Genomic DNA, 23,123 nt, shown 5'->3' with positions numbered 1-23,123 from the left:
GAATCGGCGCCCGGCGCCGGAGCCGCTGCCCAGGCCCCGCTCCTGCCCCGCGGGCGCCGCCAGCCGCTCGTCCCTCTGCTCCTTAGCTGACAGGTTTACGCGCGCGTCGGGCGAACGCCAACTTTGGCAGAACAATTACTAATAAACTCGAAGCACTCGCGGCCCCTTGGTTTCCATCACAGTGGCCAGTGCACAGAATTCTCTAAAGACATTGCATAAACTAGAGTGTAGAGGTCAGACAGCCAAGGACCAGTGCTTGAGCTTAGAAGTAGTTATGGTGAGAGAGAAGCAAGAGCCACGTTAAGAAACTACCTCTGCGCTTTGCAGAAGCGCTTGGGAATGTATTTCATTTTTAGCTGCGCTGGCTAGTAGTGGCATTTTAAAATATATAAGTTTAAGATAACATATATACTATATATGTATATAATATAATACATATTATATAATATACATAGGAATTTCTTACAATACATAGCAGGAACCCCCACGCGATCTGCTCAGTAGTAATAACTGAATATACAGAATGCCACTATAAGTGTCTGAGGCACTGTGTGCTGGAGAGTAAATATGCAGCTTTAAAATCCGTTTGGCTGAGTTATACCTGGATACCTGAACTGAGTTTTAAGTTGACATTCATCAAGGATGTGCTATCAGCACGTCAAAAGAAAAGCAAAACAAAATACAAGTCACTGCTAGGTTTAAGAAGAGAGTACAAGTACCTGAATTGAGTGAGGATAGTGTGTAAACTGTCCCTGAGGGTTTTTTAAACAGTGTGTGTACAAGTTGGATTCCTAAGAACATTAGTTTAACTTACATTGCGGACTGATAAAATACCAACGTCTGACAATTTAACAAGTGGAGGTTAGAAAGAGTTATGAGCAAACACTCAAAACATGTTTTATACATTTTAAAGCAGCAGTAAGCTGCTGTAAGCAGACATCCCATCAGTACAAGCAACACATGGGACTCAGATAAAGGTTTCTATTTGCAAAAAGCCCATCATATATCAATAAGTAAAGAATATTCACCTGCTAAATTAGAATGCACCTAGTTACAGACTAGCAATTCAAGATTATTTTTTTTAATCAAATACTTTGCTATACTTTGCTATTACATACTAAAATTCCTTAAGCTCACTAATGCTGGTATTCTAATCTATTTTTAAATGTTCCCCCTTCATTTAAGAAATATACCATTCCACAACTTAAACATTAAGATCCATTTTCAGTCCTCAGATGTAAAAAGCACGTCAATGAGTTTATATTAAAAATTTACATGGTAAAAAGGCTTGAATTTCAGCCAGAGATTCTAAATACTACTCATTCCCTGAAGGCATAAGGGAGAAAGAATCCCTACCCATTTTCCTTGTGATATATATATTTTTTCAAACTGAACACTAAGCAATGGTCCAAAATGATTTTTCAGTTTGGGAAATATCCCCTTCCCTACCCATCATCCCAGATTCCAAACGCCAAGCCCTGCAATGGCCTATTGAAATGATTAGTTACAATATCAGGCATGCATACATCCCCTGCCTGAACTTCAGAATTTATTGTTGTACTATTCTTTAAAAGACAGACTAGTATCCCAAGAGAACTTGTCATCTGACCTGAAAAGCAGTTAATGATCCTAGATTGTACATTTACAATATCTCATAACCTGAAGACCAGATTTAATTAAGACTCTGGTGTTGTAACAGAAAAAGTGCTGCAGTTATTTATCCCTTTTCTAGTACTTTAGAATCGGTCAGACAAGTGCTTTTATAGTGATGGGGAAGTTTATATGCTTCCATGCAAGCATAAAAAACATCTGCAAAAATATCTGAGAAATGTAGCACCAAGTAGTGGATAAACTGAATTAGTAGTTGTAAAACTAGATTAGTAGTTGTAGTAGTGTTTTCATTATTCCTGCATGGGATAAAACTTTATATCAGATTTACTAGCTAGTGTTTACAGAAATTATTTTCTCATATTAACTTTTCCTGCTCCAGACAGGGTGAAGTCTGTGTTCTAAACCTAAACCCTAAACTCTGTGTCCATCAGACAGACTTTTGAGTCTTTCAGAATTCTACTTACCAATTCTGTAGAGACAAGCATGAGGTTTGTTTGTTTTTAAGAAAGTGAATGAATATCTGGGATAGACTAGAAAAGAATCCCTATTCCTAGTACTTAACCCAGGAAAACATACTTTGCACCTGGAATAATTGCTTTTTGTGAGGATTAAATAAAGCCATCTTAACATGAGGTTTTCCTGATTACACCTGCACGCAGGCATAACTTGTCAGGACATGAAGTCCAAACCTGCTGCTCTAATACTAGTATGCAGACTTGGCCCCTGTTAAACCCAAGAACATGGGACAGAGATGGACACTGGAATGCCATAAATACTTACAGATTTTTCTGGTACACGTGGAATGCATCTATGGATCATTTTGAGTCCATAATATCTCTCTGTTTAGTGATCATCTTGGTATATCTATATAGTTAAAAATAACTATAGTGATTATTGTATTTGCTACATTCAACAGAACTGCAAATAACTAGTAGTAGGTTTTTGTTTGTTTGTTTGTTTTAAGGTTTCTGCAGGTTCTAATTAGTGAGATTTCAATAAAACTCAAGAGCTAGTGGAAACCTTAATAGTACCAAAATTAGGCTCAAAACAGAATTGTATAGGCATAGCTTTTAACACCAATTTTGGGAAACAGTATCTACTGCTGCCGAGAAGAAGCAAGATTTACCTAGACTGAGATTACATTTAATTTCTGACACATTTTGTAGAGAAACACAAAGTTTCTGATCCTCATGAAAATGCAGGAAACAACCCTTCCCATTCTATCTTTAACTTCTGGCAAGGAAGATAAAAACATTGTGAAAAAAGCTTTCAGTAGAAGTTCAAACATTTGCCTTCATAAGAGTTTGGACTCGCAACAGGCGTTCGCATGGTCACACCGAAGAGTTAAAATCCTGTCTTCACTGCAGAAAGAGCTCTCTACTCTACAGATGTAGCCGCACTGTTTTTGAGAAACAAACAAGGGAACTGCTCAGCGTTCCCTTCACTCCGTGCACACCGTGTTCTTCTCCTAATGGCTCAAGGACAGCTCAAGAGAATTAATCCAAACTAAGCTGAAAAGAAGCATACGATAATGCCAGTTTTGCCTGGGTAGCAATTGTTGCAGTTGATATAAAAAGCAGTTCAATGAGAAGGAAAAAGTTGTTGCAACCTATACAAAGCTTACTCAACCCTACGGCCCCTGAATCATTTTGCCGGTTCCTGGGAATTTCCAGGGGGAGGCAACGTGCTCGTCGGGGGTCTCATCAAGGAAATATTTAGACTCCAACGTCGGCCTGCCATGAGACAAAGCACAGACTATTCCTTGTCTGCTCCTAACTGGGCTAAGCACAGACACAGTTGCCTCCAGTGTCTAGGAATACCACTGAGCACGGGAAAGCTCGAGGGAAAATAGGAATTTCTTGAGAGAAATTGATTTCTTGAGAGAAAACTCAGAGGCTGAATGTGTTCCCTTACCAGAGGGACCATCCTGACCGGGTGCATTTGTTAGAAAAACACATTAGCTTTCTGATTTTAATGAAAATTCAGGGTTAGACTTCTGGTCTAGCAGTAGCGTTGGTAATAAGAGCATCAAAACGAGTTCTGCAACAAGAAGAAAGCAAAGGCATATCTGTATTGCTTGTTCAGCAATTTCCGCATTACAGGAAGAAATAAGAAATTTGAAGTGAAACCGTGACTTGAGCATTAAGAAAAAAAAAGATAGAGGATGACTGAGAGTCTTTTGCCAGAAATGAAATGAATTCAAATGCGTGTTCCTAAAACGTCGGAAACGTTCAATTCTTTATAGCTCAAGCATTACGGCCACGATAATGCCTACAACACTGCGGAACGAGGATCCAACTGGCTGAAAGTGAGGTAATAGTTTGTAATAGGTCAGAGTTCTAAAAAAGCACTTTTACACCTTACAAGTCCAAAGAAAAAGAAATAAAAGGACACATTTCATACATGTTGGGCTTTCTCACCAGAACGGTACGATAATTAACTCCACACCAGGACCCCTACCACACTAAGCCTTACTCATCGTCAATTATATGCTGCAGCAAAGATTTACCAAGCGACATCTAAACTTCAGTACAATATGAAACTTGATTCTTAAAACTTTATACACACAAAATAGAAAATTACTTCTCTAGGATAGGGGCAGGGGAGCAGGATTCTCCTTCATGATACTTGGACTGAAAAACTAGTTTTCAGAGACTGCCACAAATATTATTCACAGTTTCTTGCTGTCAGGCTTTTTCAGCTACATCAACATAGTACACAACAATACTGTTAGTCCAAGAACTACATCAGGTGGACGTTCTCAGGAATGAGAGAAAACTAGTGACGAAAAATATCCAAAAGGCCTCCTCCTAAAGATGTCTCCATTTTTACAGGGTTGCAGTTTGTCTATGTTACACGTTAATGCGATCTCAAAAGAGTAGCAGGAGCAAAATTCCAAGCCTTATCTCCTGTCCAAGTGATCCAAGTAACATAAGCATCCACTTACCAGAGATAACATGAGAAACAAGGCTTTTGTTACAAAGACAGCAGTGAACCACACCTTCCCACACCAAAATATGGTCAACCAGGGATTTTGGCCATGCAAACTGCTGGTCAGCAGAAAATTAAGCATGCTAATGGACAAACATTAATTCCAATCATATATTTAAAATGATCTCAAATACTACTAGATAGCTACACTGAAAGCGCCTGTAAAAAACGTAGTGAAAAAAATGAAACAAAATATTATTGATCACTGCAGCACTTAGAGTGATACTAGCCTTACGTGATGAATCACCTCAGAGAAAATACATCAGATGGGACTTTGAAACAAAAAGTTAACATTAAAAGGTGCACCTGAATATTACCGACTAAATTTACAAAACCTACAATAAGGTAAAATATATATCTTTTGAATATTCAGCAGCTTTTTTTTTAAATTTGTTTTTATTTTTTTGAGAGGCTCATGAAATTTTAAAAAGGGACCACTAACTAATCTCAACCATGCTTCACAAAACAATAATGGCTATTTTATATTGCAGTTACCAACGTAATGCAATTAGTGCTTAAAAAATAATCTACACTTTTTTCTTTCTTTTTTTTTTTTTTCCTTTTTAAACAGAGACCTTTGGAGGAAATACAGTTGTTCAAAAGCTTCTTGAAAAAGAAGGATTACCTGAATATTAAGTTATCACAGATCAAGTGTTGTGTTTAAAAGCTTTGCAGACATGAATATTACAATCTTCAGGTCTCAGGACATTTAAACTGAGAAAGTTACGCGTTTGGTTTGTTGTTTTTTTTAAATCCACTTTCTAACCAAAGCAAAGAAAGAGTACTCAACTTCTCACTATCTATTTACAATTCTTAGCCTACAGTCAGAAATGCCAAGACAAATTCTCTTTTAAACTGCAGCATTAAAGGGTAGGCACACCATTCTGCTGCACGATTGTCACCCACTTAAACATACACATACAAAATATTTAGGTTAGTAAAATGAGCACTCCACTTACACTACAGTGAAAAGTTTTACAAAACTCAACTCCTGTTGCTTAAAGAAAGACAACTGCAAAAGGTTAAACCTCTCTGAACAGTAAAACTGTTGCATTTTTGTTTTTGAACTTGCAGCAAACTTTCTACCGTATCCTCCAAGAGCAGATGAAACCGCGTGTTTAACTGCACCTTTATTGCCAACAGCAGCTAAACTGGAATGTGCTGCAGAGCTTAATATACTGCTACTGAGCTTTAACTGCTTTGAGTGCTGAGATGACAACGAGATAGCTGAGAGGAATGGGGATTTTGAGTGCTAAAATATGTTAAGGAAACAAAAGAAACAAAAGAGTATATAGCTGGGGCCAAAAGCCCAATCCTTTTCAAGAATGAGCAGTGCATATTTAAAAGGACAGCAATGGTGTGCCTAACCTTCGACAAGAGTTAGTCGCTGGGGAGGGGAGAGGCCAGGGCTGCCTGTTCCAGAGCCCAGGCAGCATCTCACGGGCCCCGCGGGCCGCCCTCCCTGAACTGCAGAACCCACTTTCAGTCACTGACATCACTTAATGCTCTCTCACACACAAAAAAATAAAAAAATAAAAGATCCAATGCTTCTTTTGGTTGTGCAAGTGGGAAAAGAGATATTTCGATATACTTTTTGCACAGATTAAGACCAAATTATTTCTACCTGAAGAACCTGATTTGGTCAAACTGCAGTAAGTCCAGTAAGCAATATCTAGTTACTGACCACTCCCGTAGAAAGTATTAAAGATAAAAAGTTCTGTACAAAACTTGTCCTGGATCTCAACGATAAAGATATCACCAGAGTGAAAACGACCGGGTTTGTGGTTTACGGAGTGCTTTTACGGTGTTTAAATGCTTTTTCTAGCATGTGCTAAACCACTATCAAAATAGGTTAAATAAAAACAAAATCAAAAAATACACGCAGGATTGAGATTATTTCCTGCTACTGGCAACTGTAGTATTTAAAAAGGAAACACCCATTCACTGGGTGCTCGACCCTGACAGTATTACAGCTAGATATGATGCAGAGCCTGAACCAAATCAGGCTACCAGTGTTTTACTTCTTCCCTGAACATTAACAAGCTCCTTCACTAATGTGGATATTTGGGCAGACTACTGAGGTTGTAACGTTTGAGATCATGTTTTTTTTGTGTGTTTTCTTTTTTTGCGCAAGATCACAGTAGTTTGTTACACACACCCCCCTTCCCCAGATTAGAGTCATTTAAACTAGTTGTTGGAACCACGTAGCTTAGTAAACTCAGAACCAAGTCTGTAAAAAGCGTGAAGGTCACCAAGAACCAGAGTTCGGTTAAAACGAGGCATACCCTAATACATCATTTAGTGTACCCTGACTGCTCCTGACCATGAGAAGCTTGTCTTCCGTGAGATAAGGCTACATCCTCAAGCAGGTGAGTCTAAATATCACCCTTCAAAAGTATCAAACAAAATTACAGCGAAGGTAGTGTTACAAAGTAATTAACCAAAGTATTCCAAGGTAGTGTGTGTAAGGTCTCCCTCCCTCCCCTCCGGGTGAGCACTAAGCAGGCCGTGAACAGCAAGTACATTTAATTTAGAAAAGGAAAGAGCGGAGAGCCTAAGTAGACCCAATTGATTATGCACCTAATATACAAATCTCTGAGTTCAAGAGAGGTACCATTCCTAAATGACTTGATTTAGCTTAAATCTTTCAATCAACTGGATCAAATTAAAGGAGGAAAAAAAAAACCAAAAACAACAAAAAAAACACCTTTCTGAAACATTTTGAAGGACAGTCTGATTCTCAATGAAAAAAGCCTGGTTTTAAGAGAGAATCAGTTTAACCAAGTGGACTTATTTTCTTCCCCTCTAAAGGCAAATATTCCAAAACAAATCCAACAGCAGAAGTTCAGGCAGGCTCTACAGGCAAGGTGTCCACTTCCACAGGTCTGCATTCCTTGTGAGGTAACTCAGCTCTCTATTACAGAGAAACATGCAAAAGGCAAAAGAAAAAAAAAAAAGGAAAAAGGAAAAAAGGGGATAAAGGGTTAGTGGACGGGTGAAGGAGGGGGGAACTGAGCCATACCAGGCTAGAAAAATTTACAAGCGTGACATTCAGAGCACACCTTTCACCTGCGTCCACGCGAGTCTGTGTTAAACTGCAAAGGAAAGTTGCAGTAAACAGAGGAATCAGGTGTGCTCAGGGGTGGTTGAACTATGCAGTAGTGCTCACCCAGTTTGCAAAGTAATTGGCACTCTACAACATCCCTACTCATCTTTCAATTCATTTGCACTTTGTGCTGCTTCTCCCTGGGGATCTAATTCAATCTTCACTGAAACATCCTGCCCCTCCGACCTCATTAATTTCATTTTTTTCTTTGGAGGGTTTTTCAAAGTGCCCAGCCTCTCTTTAACTTTGTACTCCAGTGTACTGTGGGGGATCCCATAAATACTCTGAGCTTTGGAAACACTCATTTTCCCGCTCATAACCACAGAGATTGCTTCCTCCAGTATCTCGCTGTTGTACTGTCTGTATCTCCCTCTCTTCTTCCTAGGTTGCTTGGAGCCAGGATCTCCCTCTTGATCTGAGGTGGGATATGGCTGTCCAGAGGTAGACTGCTCAGCATCTGAGCCCCAGGAATCTGGTCCAGCATCCAGCAAACTTCTCCTGTTCTGTTTTGGAAGGATAGCCCTTAACTTTTTGCTAAGCGCGCTCTCCGTTTGTGAACCCATTACCAAAGAGCTATAGCTGTACTGGTCACCAGTGCGGGACTCCCATGAAAGGTCCATGCCTCGAACTTGTGGTATCTTTAAATCCACAGGAGACGAATGGCTCACGTCCTTTTTCCCATCCTGTTTAGTTTGAAGTGCCATTTTTTGAAAGGCAGAGTTTTCTGTAAGAAAAGGAAGGTCACTGATGTTGCTGAGTGCACCATTTCCCCTGAATTTCATGCGGCTGAAATTGAATTCGTAGTGTGGTTTTGCCCAAGAAGCCTCCCTGGATAATATTAAGTGCTGTCCATGATTCTGTAGTCCAGATGGCCCATGGCTGGCAGCCGTAGCAAACTGGTTTCTGCTCAGCAGTTCTTCACTAATCTGGAGTGATCGAGCCAGCGGAACTTTAAGAGATGTGGAGTGGCCATAACCTTCCCTGGTTCCATCCTGCAAGCTTCTCGGAGGTCCCCCATCACCACTCTGTAGTCCCTCCGGATGGTGCTGGCTGGGTCTCCCAGGTCGCCTAATTGGATGGAAGGAAACTGATGTGAGCAGGACTTGCACAGGTAGGGAGGGATGGGTGAGGGGGCCACTCCTTTATTAGAAGGCCTTGCTTGGGTAACATCACTTTTTGAGTTATTTATTTTTCTCTATTTTTTTATTTTTTAATTTTTTTAAAAAAGTCTCAGCATCAGTCAGTTTTAAAACTTGTTTGCAAAAAAAGAGAAGCTTTTTGGGCAAAGAAAAAAAATGAAACCTGTTGGCTGGTCTCTGGTTGGGTTCACAAATTCTCGGAGTAGAAAAGACTTCGCGCAAGCGTCTGAAAATAGCACCTTAATTACAAAGTAATAGTCAATCTCCATGGATCTATACAGAACTGTGTTACTGGTGTGACGTTACCACTAAACAAGAACAGTAATAAAAGAGTAAGCCAAAATGCAACATGTTCAACATGCAAGTATGACTGCCACCTGCAGCATCTACACACAGGTGGAAAACTTGGATGATGTTTGCTTATATCATATTGAAGATTTTGCTACTCGGAATAAAAATGCTTAGCAGGCCTCGGATATTGTCTGGCTTTCACTAAGCATCAAACACAAAAGCTGGGATACTGCAGATCACACAGACAGACACTGCATTACACCAGACTTACCAAATTGCTCACTCAACCACTAGTTACACGTATACACGTCCCTCATCCTCATTTGATACATGTCATGACTAGAAAAGACACCCCCAACCCACCCCCAAATTCCAACTGTAAACTTTAGTCAAGGTACAGGGTTAATAGTTTAAAAAAAAAAAAAAAAGTAGTGTGCATTATTATTATCCTTACACCTTATGTTTTTTTTTCTCTCTTCTATGACACAAACTGCTACTACTATTGTAGATAAACATATGAATTTTAATATATTCCTTGGTTACGTCCTTCTAATAACTGAGTCACACTGGCCAGGAAATGACATAGTTTCCAAAAACACCTCCAAACTTCTCCACACTCAAGACAGAAATTAATGAAGAGACTAGGAATCAATTATATTGTGATGCCTTAGGACACTATACTGATCTGATGCCATCTAGATCAACCAGCCTTATTTAAAGATAAGCGCTATTGAAAATGTACATTATTGACTGTCACATTTAGACTGTAATAATTTTTTAGAGTAAAAACGTATCCACTGAAAGGACCTGACACGTCACATGTAAGGCACGCAGTGCTCAATACAGGGGCAGGTAACTCCCCTCCAGGAGCTGGTAGGTCTTAGTGGAAGCGGGTAAGGAGTCAATGCGGATTCAGAACAAAATCCAGAAGATGGGAGTACGAGGCAGCCGTGCCAGGCAGCCCTCTCCAGCCACGTGCATCCTGTGCCCCTCGGGCAGCAGCACGAGCCTTGCAGCGTGCACCAGCCTCCCTGCACCCGAGGGCCACGCGGGCAGCTCGCCAGGAGACGGGTGTCCCCCCTGGAAGCGGAGCAGACCGCGTCCCCCTCATGACCACGCACCTACACAGGTGCCTACAGGTGCCAGGATGCCACGTCCTCCCTCGATCCGCAGGAGCCGTGAGGACAGCGCCAGGCGCTGGCCCTGCGCTCCCCACGTGCCGCCCTTGGGCCCTCCCTCGATACGCAAACAGACTACGCAGCCTTGGCCGCTTTTACTGTCCTCATAGGAAGATAAGGCTCAAAATAACCCCTTCTGCATCAAAACGGGGGAGCTGCGAGGGAAGTTTTATGCTGAAGAATTTTTTTTAAAGGACTAAGACTGAATGTTAAGGAAGGACTGAACTATTTTCTTGCTAGAAATTTTAAGATGGAAATGTAATCCTGAAGAGGAAGACTGAGATACTATTGTTTTTCCAAAGACAGCTTAAAAAGTCAAATAAGTTGTTAGCAGAGAGGGGGGAATGGGTGGGTGCACTCGCCTGGGATGGCGTTAGATTAAAAATACATCAAGTCAGAGGCTATTATAAGGTTAGAACCAGGAATTAAGTATTAATTGAATCCATGTACTCCTTCTGTACCTTGCTAAAAAGATGATCACTTGTTCACAATAGCTTCAAACTAAAATTCTTTCATAAGCACCCAAAATACCTCTTACCCCCAGCCAGTCTCTCCAAAAAAGGTAAAATCCTAGCCAAGAGTCAAGGGTTGCCAAGCATATGTAAGCTCTGACCATTAGAAATAGGACATATAATAGTAATTTTGGGGGCAGAACATTCTTTTGCACCTTGAACTAAGGAAGACAAGAGTACACCATATATTTTAAAGTCTTTTAAACTCCTTCCGTGCTACAGTACAATCAGAAATCGAAGAAACTGTAATTAAAGTTTTCTGAACTCTCAGACTTTCTCCCCCCTTTAAGTAGTGATATCTGCTAGGAAATATTAACAAAGATCATTCAGTGACTTAAGTCTAATTCGGCTTGGTTCATCACTCAAATCATTGCTAACTCTAAAATAAATAAATTTGGGGTTATTTAGCCTTCCTCTAAGGAAGGGAATCTAAATTACACTGCCAAAATCTTCATACATTTAACTGCCTCAATCCCCATCTCCATAGACATCACATCACTGAATCCAAGAAGCAGATAATGAAGAGATCTTTGGCTAAATACTAAATTAGCCAAAATAACAGATATTAGACTTCTTAAGTTAAACCTGCTTTGGTTTACAACAGCTCTTATTTGGCAGGTGGGGTGAAGGTTGCCAAAGGTCCACATTGAAATTACTCCAAAGGGTTAAAACCAAAAATCAGTTAACATTAACAGGAGGCAGACAACACAATATTTTAGTACAAAGCAGTTTAAAAGGTTGTAGAAAGTTGCTCTCTCTTACCCATTCCCTGGAGTAGTAGAGCACCCTGGAGAATGACTCAGAGAGGTGCTGCCGGCACAAGGACTCTTCTTAGTGGATAAATCAAGCACTCCGTCTATGGAGACAAAAGAATGACTTGAGCACGTGAAGAAACGGGATCAGGCATATTCGCACGGGTAGGATAGCACATGGATTTTTCTTTTCTAAAAAAGTTGGGTTTATTAACAATTTGGTTACAAACTTCTTCAACATAGTCATCAAGAGTCTCAAAAAATGGCAAAGTTAAAAGTACATCCCTGTTACCAGTGTCAGGGCATACAAATGACAGTTCAGGATACAACACAAGCTACAGTGCAACTAATCCTCAGAGGTCCCAAAATGAGACAGTCTCCCAACTCCTGAGACTTTGGAGGTTTTAAGCCAATATTTGAAAAATTCTTGATCCAAATCCATGGAGGAAAGGTCATGTCAGAATTTCATATTCTAAATTTGTTCTCAAGTGCAAAGTGAAAAGCACCATACCTGACTTGATCCTTTCTCCGTATCTCTGTTGGGCACTTCCTGGCAAAGCTGTTGTTACTTTTCCCCTTTCCATCCCGTCACTTTGAATCTCTCTCTCCTTCCACATCCCAAAGTGTTTCTCCTGCTAGTCTGCTGCTTCCACTCTCGTCTGGACACACACTAATGGCACTTCCCCTTACCCAGGCAGGCTCCTCTGCAAGCCCTTATGCGAGCTATGTGCTTCCAGACAACAGAAAGGGGAGAGGAGAGCACTTTGCTAGGCAAGCCTTGCTTCCGTCTCACTAAAACGATTTGAAATTCTGCTTATTAAAATAGGGCAACATTGCCATAGAAGCAGCACAGCCATCTGAAATTCCTGGAAACTCTGAAATAAGGAATTTATGAAGCAAGGATAAATGAAATCTGTTGGCAAGGTAAACTGCCGACTTTTCAAATCTACTCGCTCTTTCTATTTTACTCAAGTAAGCGCCACCAAATGCACGAACAATACAGGATGGCTTTCACAGTGCTTAGAATTCTCCCCTGACGTATGGAAAAAACACAAAATGATAAACGGTGAGCTAGAACTGACCTCCTATGGAAAGCTGTTCCACTCACCCCTTTTGGGAAGTTACCGTAACCCAAACTTAAGCAAGCAGAGACTTTGGGCTTCCTTTGAACAGGGTGCTGTCCAGGCACAAGATACGGTAACTCAACTCAAGGGGCTCCTCCTTTTCCAGAGGAGGACTAAATCACACAGACTGCTTCCAAACAGGCTTCATCCGGGTGACTATTGGGTCATCAGGACCCTGCAATCTGTGAGAACAAGCTGGACCCAGACTCACTCCCCACAGAGACTGATTCCCTTTGGCCTTCTACAACAGAAACACAGCAGAAAGCCCCAATGGAACTCTCTTGGGATGACCTTTTAAACTGCTCCTAAGTCTGACAAATTCCCTGTCTAGATATGTTAATATAAATTGAAATAAAATACATCAGCTAAGGGATTACTGCATAAGTTAATATGCGCATGCTCTAATTCTGACAAGTGTATGAACATTGTAAGTTATCTTGAAGCTTTTTCATAGGTTGGGAGCTAGATAACAACTCAACCTCATTCTCAACATCTATGGGTAGGTATATGTTCTCTCTCTCAGCACTGAATGCTCATTAAAAAAACAGAATCAAAACTCAGAAACAGAGTCTCTGTCTTTCAGGGAAGAGCTTCACAAATGTTAAACTGCTTTGATCATTATAAATACATATGTTAAAGACACTAGTTAATTACATCTATTATAAAATCAGCTACAAAGATAAGTGTATCAGCTAAACAAACGTATAGAATTTATTCTAAAGAAGTCATCCTACCACAGAACTTTCCTTACAATATTTTAACTGAAGTGTTGAGGCTTTAGCAGTAAGTGATACAAACAGCAACTTCCCACATGTCCAAGCTGTATATCGTAGGACACACAAAATTAACCTTCTCACAAAAGACTCCATAACCCAAGTGTAAAAGAGAACAAAAAGATACCCACAAACACTGTCCAAGCTAGCACATGGCTTTTCTACTTGAGGATGAACAGCCTACCTTGTGTTGGATAGAATTGTATTTGATTTCAGGCACTTAGCAACACATTTCTAAAGAAGGGTAAAAGGGCTAATTTTAACCCCATCAGTAAGATGCTCTGATAACCTCTATTCCATATTTCAGAAAAAGAAACATTCACATAATCTCCTGCAAAATTTGCTTGTTAATTTTTTTTGATAGAAAGCAAGTTTCCCATTTGAAACAAGCCCTGCAACAGTACTACAAGTTATTCATCTGTGCTCTGCAGAACAAGTCTATTTTTAAGATTGAAAAAAGACATTTCTTGTAAACACATAAACAGGGAATCTATTATACAGTTCATGGGTATCATTTTTACAGCCTTTACCAGGCTGTCCCAGAATTAGTATCTTTAAAAGACACTGCTTTCACACTATGAGCAGAAAGAAAATAAATCAATCAGTCCTTTAGTCAAATTATGTATTGATCATCAGAACAAGGGACAACATTATAATTTCCACGACCACGTGACCTTGCCTTAGCAGCAAGTGTGCAGTCTATTTGATACACTACTTCTTGCAGCTCCCAGCAGCAACAGCACACTTGTCCCCAGAGTTTGGAGCACGTCCAGCCCTTTTGCCCTTCTTCAGAAAGACTCGTGTCTGCGAGCCTCCAATCTTTCAACAGGTCTTTTCTCTAGGGGCCGTATCGAACTAGTCATCGTTTTCCTGTAATGACATCTACCACTTTTCCATTTAACATTTTAGGTAAACGTGCAAACGCCGAGGTGTCTGTCTTGGCGACAAGAACGTCGCTAGTGGATCGTGATAGGATGCAAGACACTTTGGTAACAGTCCTACCTTGTTCACTGGGTTCTGACTGAGACTTTCTGACAGTAAGGTCCAGAGGTGAGTCTTGGTCAGCCATGAGAAGTTTGCTGAGCACAGGGTTCTGAGCAGTTGCAGCCGTGGGAGAGGAGGCGACCAGAGATGCTTTCAGCAGGCTTTGGTTCTTTGTGCTATTGGGCTGGCTGGAGTCCTGAGTAGAGCTATTTTTTGAGGTATATTCAGCAGCAAACTGTCGGATCATTCGCTGCATGATCTCACGGGCCACTAGGGGAATATTGGGGTCAGAGACCCTAGGACTGTCTGCAAACATTAGAGATTTTTTTTTTAAAAGGATGCACTTCAAGTAAAACCGCTTTTATATTAAATCAGTTTATTAAAAAAAAAATCTATAAAAAAAGACAGAAATAAAATAGTTTCTGTAGAATATGTACCTTAGCCTTAGGATACCTCCATGAGAAGCATTACTATTTCTAATATAATATATAAGAATATATACGATATATCTATATATCTCTAATATATAACCCAAATAAGAGTTTCCTACATGAAATACTCAATCTTGCATTTTGCTTCAATTATATCCAATCAGGCCTTAATAAAGGGTGGAAATGTAAAGGTGAGCTGGACTCAAGAAAAGCACCAAGCAAAGAAATTCATTACAAAAAGTAGAACAGATTATTCATGGAAGAACTGAGCAACTTACCTGCAGCTACAGAGGGGAGCGGAGAGAAAGGGGAAGGGGGAGCAGGGCCCTACAAAATTACCTGGAAATAAAGCTCAGTAGCTCTCATCCACACACAATATTTTACCTTAAAACATAAAGAGTTCAAGTGCCTTCCATCCCATTCTACCTATTTCTTGTCATTTTTATCATTATAATCAAAGCAGCATCAAATACTACCCAGAGGACTTTCAGATACACACAAAAAAGATATCAGACTGTCTAAAACAGTTACTAAACCTATTAGTAAGAAATGTGAATTGGAAGCTTTTTTTTTCTTCAATAATACAGCATAAATACAAAAGTATTTGAGGATATGGGCAACAAAAGTACACGAATACAAACCAGTGTTTCACACAAGTATTGATTCATCATGTCAGAGCAAATGTGACCCCACTCCTGAACAGTCTCCAAACAAATCTTTACAATCTCAAAAAAATCCTTAAAAAGAACTTTGAAAAGGAGTAATAGCAAAGTTTTTACTTGTCCTTCCAACAGCAGGGAAAAAAAAAAATGCTCAGATTGAAAGGTAATCTATCAAGATTGAACTAAAGTATCAGAATTAACTGATATAAAGTAGCAGTATTAACTGTGATAGATTTACCTTTTGCTGCATTTTTTACAAAAAATGGCTCAACAGCACAGCTGTTTTAGAGCTATCAGTAAAGGATGCCCGAGTTGAACGTCTGAGCAGGGAGCTGTGCACAAACCAGACAGCAGCACTAGGCACTCGCTGCTTTTCTTGATGAGCAGCCGTACTGAGCTTCAAATAAACATATAGCAAGCTCAGGTTCCTTCCTGTGAAATATAACTTTCTAAATCTAAAAGCTTATAAAATCATCATGTGTGATCTTACACTAATACGGTAGCTGTAAATTCTGAGGGATTTATGTAAATACTTAGTCATTTTTCTGTATTTTCTGATTCTGAAATAGCATCCTGTCATTTTTCTGCAGGATGTTTTATTGTTGCTAAGTACACGGTACACCAGAATTTTAAGAAATCCCCAAGAGATGAGCAATATCTAAATTTAAGTATGGCTCATATTCCAAATTTCTTCCCAAACAGTCCACAAGGAAGCGAGCCATAACTGGGAGGAAGGTGTTTCTCAGCTAGGACGAGATTTCCCCTCTTTTCCAAGCTCTCTGCTCAAGCCTGTAAAAGGCACAAGGAGAGCCCAAAGAATGAAATTCTGGGGCACAAACCAAAGACCTTTCCCCACTGCGGCCGACACTTCAGCAGGTGCCGGGAACACAAACACGTGCTGCAGAGAAGGACCAGAGCTCCCGCTAACCGTGTTTCCTGAACAAGAGTCACACTTCTTGTGTGCCTCTCTGGAGTGTCTGCCATATACACACAACTGTAGATCAACAACACCTACAGTTGGACATATTCCAATTTCCAAGAAAATATCATTTTATAACCACAGCCATAAGACTCTAATCTCTCAACTTTAAAGACATGGCACAGAGTGGTTAGTAAGAGGTTTTCCAGGCTTGCTCAAGACAAAAATCACTACACAAAACTAATTTTTCAAATAGAAGAGTAGTTACCTTTAAGACTTCTTGCTAAATAGAGAGCATGAATTTTAAATGCTAAGTATTAAAGTTGTTCAAAAGCAAGTGCAAAATACTTGCTGGTGACTGCAGCACCACTTGAAGCCAACCAGAGGTTTATTTTGACCTTGTTTGTTTGTTTGAAATAATGATTTAACTAAAACAGAGATGACATCACAGAAAAAAAAATACTGCAAATCTTTATCAGCTTTTTATAAAATAGTACATGTGAGCTTTAAAAGTGTAACATGCTTTATGTATTTTATCTATGCACAAACCCTAGAAAGGAAATAGCAACCCAAGGAGATTTGATTTCATTAAACCATCATAAGAGAGTCCTATCCTGCCAAAAGGTGAAAGTATCAGAGAACTGAAAACTGAGAAGTAGGAATAGTTGACAGAAGCATTACTGAGTCTGAGTGCCTTGGCCACAAGGCAGAAAAAGCAGCCCAGATGAGTTTATGCTAAACCTGTTTACAAAGTTTGCTGCTATTGATAACTATCTATGTATGTTAAACATATGAACGCATGTGCTTGACCTGCAACAGGCAGCTGTTCACTGAACATCTGCAGCTTCCTCTGATCTGCTTGAGCTGCAAAATATCACTCTTAAATGTTAGTGGCAGGGGGGATGGAAAGAAAAAAAGAAGTTATCACTGGCATGAAGCCAGGAGAGCCAAGTCTCTGTGGGCAACGAGCAGACTCAGAATATTGGCCACGTTATATCCTCTGGTAGGACATTGTCTGGAGATCTCGTGGCACCTGCGAATAACCCTTAAAACAATCTAAATACAGGCCAGCTTGATAATGATGCACTAAGGAATCAGAACTGACTTCCTTCCAGGCTCTTTATCCTTCCTTATGTTACTCTTGCGCCAAGCACAGCCTTAACAGAGGAAGGAAGAAAGTGCATATTAAAAAAATAAAGAAAAACAATACCCAGTGAGTCTTAGCTGCCTGAAGTGATTTCATTATCCTCATTCTGTGCATCTGATCATGGACAGAGTGTTAAATCCATTATTAGCACATTATAGTATCTGACAATTTTATTTCCCTCAAAATTAGGAAAAATATATACTGACCACTTTTTCCATATTTTCTAATTGAAAAATCACTCCCTCTTCATCACTTCCATTTTTTAATGCCTTATCTATTTAATATTAAATTTAAATTTTCACATTTGATCCTTATGTGTGACTCTAGAGAAATTGATACTTTCCTGTTTTTTTTCCTTTTTCTGAAATTACTCCTGCAGTTAAAGTAGGGTGGGGAGTAGGGGGAGGTGGAAAGCAACCTCAACTTTAAAGGAAATAAAGGGCCTGAAAAGGGAGACTTGGAATAAAAGAATTATCTGAACTATCTGTAGTAATGCAATAACTATCCTTCACACCATCCTATGTGCTTTATGCAATACATCATGAGGTGTAGTTTGTATTTATTCATATAAATCATAAAAGCAAGGCTAAAATACTGTTATCTACTTAAAACACCTTTAAATATTTTGGTCACTGGGAGGATGGGCTGAGGACTGGTTGCAGTAATTTCTAATTTGTTAAACTGAAGCTGTGCATTGTGCCCCAACAGACGTGTTGGAATTACTGATTTGGCAGATTTTCCTCACACATGGGTTATGCTGATAAGTACAACATACTGTCATTCAGGATGCATTTGGAAGCAACCTCTGGATTGCTGTTGCCCAGATAGGTCGAATACAGTGAAATGAGTTTTGTTCCCTCTTAGTTTAACTTGCATAACTCTCCTGCCAAGATTTACAAGATTTTTCTATTATTTAGCTATTTTTACAGTTCTCTGGATATTTTATAGTAAAAGTTTTCCAATTCTTTTGCTGATCACTTCTCATATCATCCATGTATTGCCCTGGTCCAGCAATATTTTGTATTGTGGGGCGGGGGGGAAGAATTCACTACAGACCATAGTCAGAAAGAAGAGTGCTGACCTTTAAGAAAAGCTGCATTACAATAGAAACCATCAAAAACAAACAAATAAAAACGCACACACCAAACAAATCGACCAAAATAAAACACTCCTCACATCACTCTCTCACCTTGCCTCCAAAGAGCACGCTCACCTAACACCATTTGTTTCAGAGGAACAGTTCTGCTTGGGAAGAATCGAGTAAACCCCCCAAAATTACAAAGCACCAGTGTTCTCAGGGAGGGTTTTGTTTTAGGGTTAAACGTGATGCCTTCCCTTCCTCCCTCCCAAGCCTACAGTGTCAGACTCATACATTATTAGAGAGAGAATTGATATTCCTGATAAATACGCAAGATAACTGAAAAATATTGAGTATACAATGACACCTTGAACATCCCATCTTTGAGATACCTGCATTGCATGCAAAAAAAAGACCAGTAAGAGATACCATTTCCCCCCACCCCACTCCGTTAAAACCAACCTTTTCTGTAAAAGACTGCATTGAGGAACTCTTCCGCTTGCCTCTCAAACCGAATGATTTTTGCTTGCTCTTGTCTAAGCAGAGCTTCTTGTCCAGCTTCCGAGGCTGGCTCATCCAGACTGACTAAGTGTTCCTGCAAAGATATTTAATATTTGTAAGTTCTTTCTGCCTGCAGAATTAGAGAGTCATAGGCATTGAATATTTTAATACGCTCAAAACTTTCTAGACACGCAGCACAAAGTTAGATCTGTTTAAATCATAACTTGAATTTTTGGCCTCTCCAGTACACTGGACTTTGCCCTGTTTTGTTGTCATAAACGTAATAGAAGACTAAAAGATTTGATAGCAGTATGAGAAACAAGAGCTTACCATTAAGGAAATTATTCAGATATTTTACCTTGCATTTTGGTCACAAGCCTGATTTCTAACATTTGCTCTTCAGCTAGTACTTTTAGTTCTATATGAACTAACTGCTAAGGACAAAATAGACAGAAAATTCTACTTACTCTACACAGCATTCTTGCAAAGAGAGCAACAAATGACTAAGCAGTAGCAACAAACAGGTCTGCCAAAAGTCTTAGTAGTAGCTACTCTTAACTTAAAAAAAACACTTAGGTTTGCTGCCTGCAACACCTCTAATTAATTCAAGTTCATTATATGTCTTATAGTTGAACTGAAGCAACTCAGTTATAGCAAAAAATATTTCTTTATTTCAATAATAAAAACCAGTGCTTTAGCTAGGAATTGTGCAAAATGCCAGAGTAAGCTATACATTTTAAACATAATTCAAGAACTACAAGACTATAGTTATAAAAATACAAACCTTAAATGTTTGAGAGCTTTTTCTCTTTTCTGCCTTTTTTCCCCCCCTCCTCTCCACTTTGATGTCTTGTTCCAGCTCAAGAGAATAATAATAATTCCCTTCCTGGCCTTTCCCTCCCACTTTCATTTTAAGTAATATTAAAATTACTTATATTTACCTACGGCAGGAATGCATACAAAACCACTCTTTGAGTTTAGGGAGTGTTTTGCTTTGTTAACCTTTACATAGTATCAGTTACCATAATATCCAGGCTTCCTTTTTTTTTTTTTTTTTGGCCACTAGCATACAAGCCACTTTCAGATAAGTTTCATTATGAGGCAGAAAGGGAAGGAAACTGGATTTGCAATTTCTTTATAACTCACAAAAAATGAAAAAAAAAAAATCTTAAGTTTATCCCGTCTCAACCTCAGGAAGTTTAATGAAATGTGGTTACATAAGCAGCATATAGCAAGGTAATGAACTCAGCAGTCACATGAATTATGCAGTGGACTCTGACATGTACAATATGGCCTCTGGCCGTAAGAATTCTAATTTAACAGCTTCCAAAAGTTTTCCCCATCCAAAGCAATAGGGATCACTATCTCAGACAGGATATGAAGACAAAGTTGTAGCTGATCTGAAAAAATCAAAAGAAGAGAAGCGTGCCACCATAGAGGTAACAGGTGAATAAACCAAGATATTTTTCTAAGAAGGCAGGATTTTGAGGAAGTTGTAAAAGTCACAAAATCACTTCAGCTTTTGCATATCAGATAGACTCCAAGCTTGCTCTTAAACCCATCAGCTCTCATGGGAAAGACCAGCACTTTTGAGATATGCTTTTAAGGAATATGAACTCCAGCTCTCTGGTTAACTACTGAAGAGCTGACTGGTGTCCCAGCTGCTGCTGTGACAGCAGAGCTCCCAGGCACACTGGAATCCTACAAAAGCTTCACAAAACTATAATTGCTTTTTTGAGTCTTAAATATAAAAAGTGTCAATATAGGATTCCCCAGTGAAATATATGTGGAAAATAAGCCTAACATTTTTGTAAGAGTTGTTCTTCAGGTGCGACTTTACAGAACATATTTGCACTTTCTTTTTGAGACTGCTTTTGTCCCTGAGAAAACTTGATATAAGATCCATCCTGACATAAGATCCATCCTGGTTATTAACTGCCATCTTGAATCTAGGCTATCCCCGAGTTACGATCTTTAATATGATTGTATGAAATAATCAGGATAGTTGCAAACCCAGCTTATCAGTTTGCATAAAAAGGAGACATTTTTGCAAATTAACTAATAACATCACTAATCTAGGCACAACAAACACATGAAGACATTGCAATATCATCTAAGCAGACAAAGACAAATGCTTTTCAAGTTTTACTTTAAGAGGAACTTCAGCAATTTTATGTGCAGAAGACTTGACTAGATGAGGTCTATTACATTTAGTTAGCATCCTCTAGCTAATATCCCACAAGCTATGGCAAAAAGTTTATCTCTAATTCAAAGGACAAAAATCTAGAAAGAAAGCAAATATTATCCCTTCAATCTGGTCAGACATTTTGCCCTTTCACAGATTGCAACTATGAAAGAAGCCCAGAAACACAGCAACCCTCATCCCAAGTAATATATTTAAAGTTTTTCTAGTACTTCTTACAACTAAGATGTTACATAACAAGAATCACAGCTTAGTGAGACTGTGCAAACCAAGTTCAGTGGCAGCAGGCCTCAGCACAAGCAACCTTCCCCCAAATTATTCATACACAAATAATGCACAAAGAGTGCAACTAAGTTACCTAGGCTAACACCAATTTACTAAAGTATCTATTTTCTACACAGAGGGGAAAAAAAATGAAAATAAGATTTGGAAGACAAAACTAAGCAAATCACAGGTGAATATCTGAATAAAGGATTATTGCATCTGCTTTCAAGAGAAGCAGGGAGAAGTAGGGGGGCCAGGGCTCAGTTCTTACCTTCAAACTAACACACACCTTTACCTGTATGGATCTTTATCAGTGTCAAATTGCAAATTGTGAAGAAAGACACAGTTATATAAATGTCAGATTTAATTTTGTACATTAAAACAAAAAGAGCTCAGCTGTTTACTAGCATCCTCAGTGTAACGCTGACTAGATGAGCCATATATGCTAGAAAAATTTCTGTTTCAACTTTGTTTTTGCATTTCTTTATTTTCTTAGTATGCCACAATTATTCCAGCAGTCTTTGCAACCACTTGCCCCTAAAGGGAAAGCTAGTAAGTTTTCACAGTACATATTTGATTGTGATTATTATCACGAGTCTACCTCAAAAGAGGTTTTCTTCTTCCCTCCCCCCCCGCCTTTTTACCATTTCTTCACAGCAACTGTTTTTCAATCTACTAACTTCAGTCTTATCTTCTCACTCTGCAGTACTGAGTCATATCAAAGTTTCCAAATTCAACATACAGGTAATAGGAAATATAAGTTATTATTAATCCTAGGTAGAATTGCCATTAGTTAGAAATAGCCTAGAAGATTCAGTTATTTTTACAGGCTATTTATAACACCCCATTTCTTCCGTTCACTTTGTACTTCTCTTCACATGAGAAAAGACTCCCCAAGCATCACCCAAATTTCTTCACAACACTCAGAATCCCTGGATTGAACAGTAATGCTTTAGGAAAGGTTTCCTGGAGCGGCCTCTGCAGAATCCAAAAGAATCAAAGAACTTTCTGTATATTAGGATATATAACATAACAAGACAATTAAGTCAAAAAGGCTCAAAAACACAGGGCCCCAGCCTTCAAAATACAAGGTCAATGCACGACCTGGAGAAGCCGCCTAACCCCGGACAGCCCGGCCTCATTACCTGCAGGGCTGGATCCACACCTAGAGACCCTCCTCGAAGGCAACTTGGACACAGCGGTTCTGCCCCCATACGGCAGGTGTGGGAGAGAGGTAGGATGCTTCTGGCTTCAGGCTTCGGCCCCACGGAGATGGGGCAGGGAGCACCTGTGACCTGCAGCAGTCCAAGCTAATTCCTACCTGCGTGGACAGACAGCGGGAGGCAGCAGGCCCGGCTGCAGGCCGGACCCGGGCCGAGCTCCGCACCCAGCGCCCGGCAAGGCTGGGAACAGCGAGCAGGAAAGGAGCCTTTCGGCACCCCTAGCTCGTCTTCCCC

At 39.6% G+C, this 23,123-nt stretch overlaps 1 protein-coding gene across 6 annotated transcripts in view; it reads right to left on the bottom strand.

Annotated features, from left to right (window-relative positions):
* Nucleotides 1–7,427: 7,427 nt before the first annotated feature.
* Nucleotides 7,428–23,123, bottom strand: part of LOC104566645 (ligand-dependent corepressor) — a 50,849-nt gene continuing 35,153 nt past the window's right edge. For all 6 annotated transcript variants that reach the window (XM_088528695.1, XM_088528694.1, XM_088528696.1 and 3 more), the window contains 4 exons: nucleotides 19,161–19,293; nucleotides 14,480–14,767; nucleotides 11,591–11,684; nucleotides 7,428–8,776 (listed from right to left, as the gene is read on the bottom strand). In XM_088528695.1, the coding sequence (XP_088384821.1) occupies nucleotides 7,807–8,776; nucleotides 11,591–11,684; nucleotides 14,480–14,717 (1,302 nt within the window). In that variant the 5' untranslated portion in view covers nucleotides 14,718–14,767; nucleotides 19,161–19,293 and the 3' untranslated portion in view covers nucleotides 7,428–7,806. The remainder of the gene's footprint in view (nucleotides 8,777–11,590; nucleotides 11,685–14,479; nucleotides 14,768–19,160; nucleotides 19,294–23,123) is intronic.

The sequence above is a fragment of the Tinamus guttatus genome, unplaced genomic scaffold (genome assembly GCF_059628265.1).
Source record: "Tinamus guttatus ecotype Peru unplaced genomic scaffold, ASM5962826v1 Tinamus_guttatus_pri_ptg000314l, whole genome shotgun sequence".
NCBI classification, from domain to species: Eukaryota; Metazoa; Chordata; class Aves; order Tinamiformes; family Tinamidae; genus Tinamus; species Tinamus guttatus.
The sequence above is the reverse complement of the archived record's forward strand: the minus strand, read 5'-3'. Positions and strand labels throughout refer to the sequence as shown.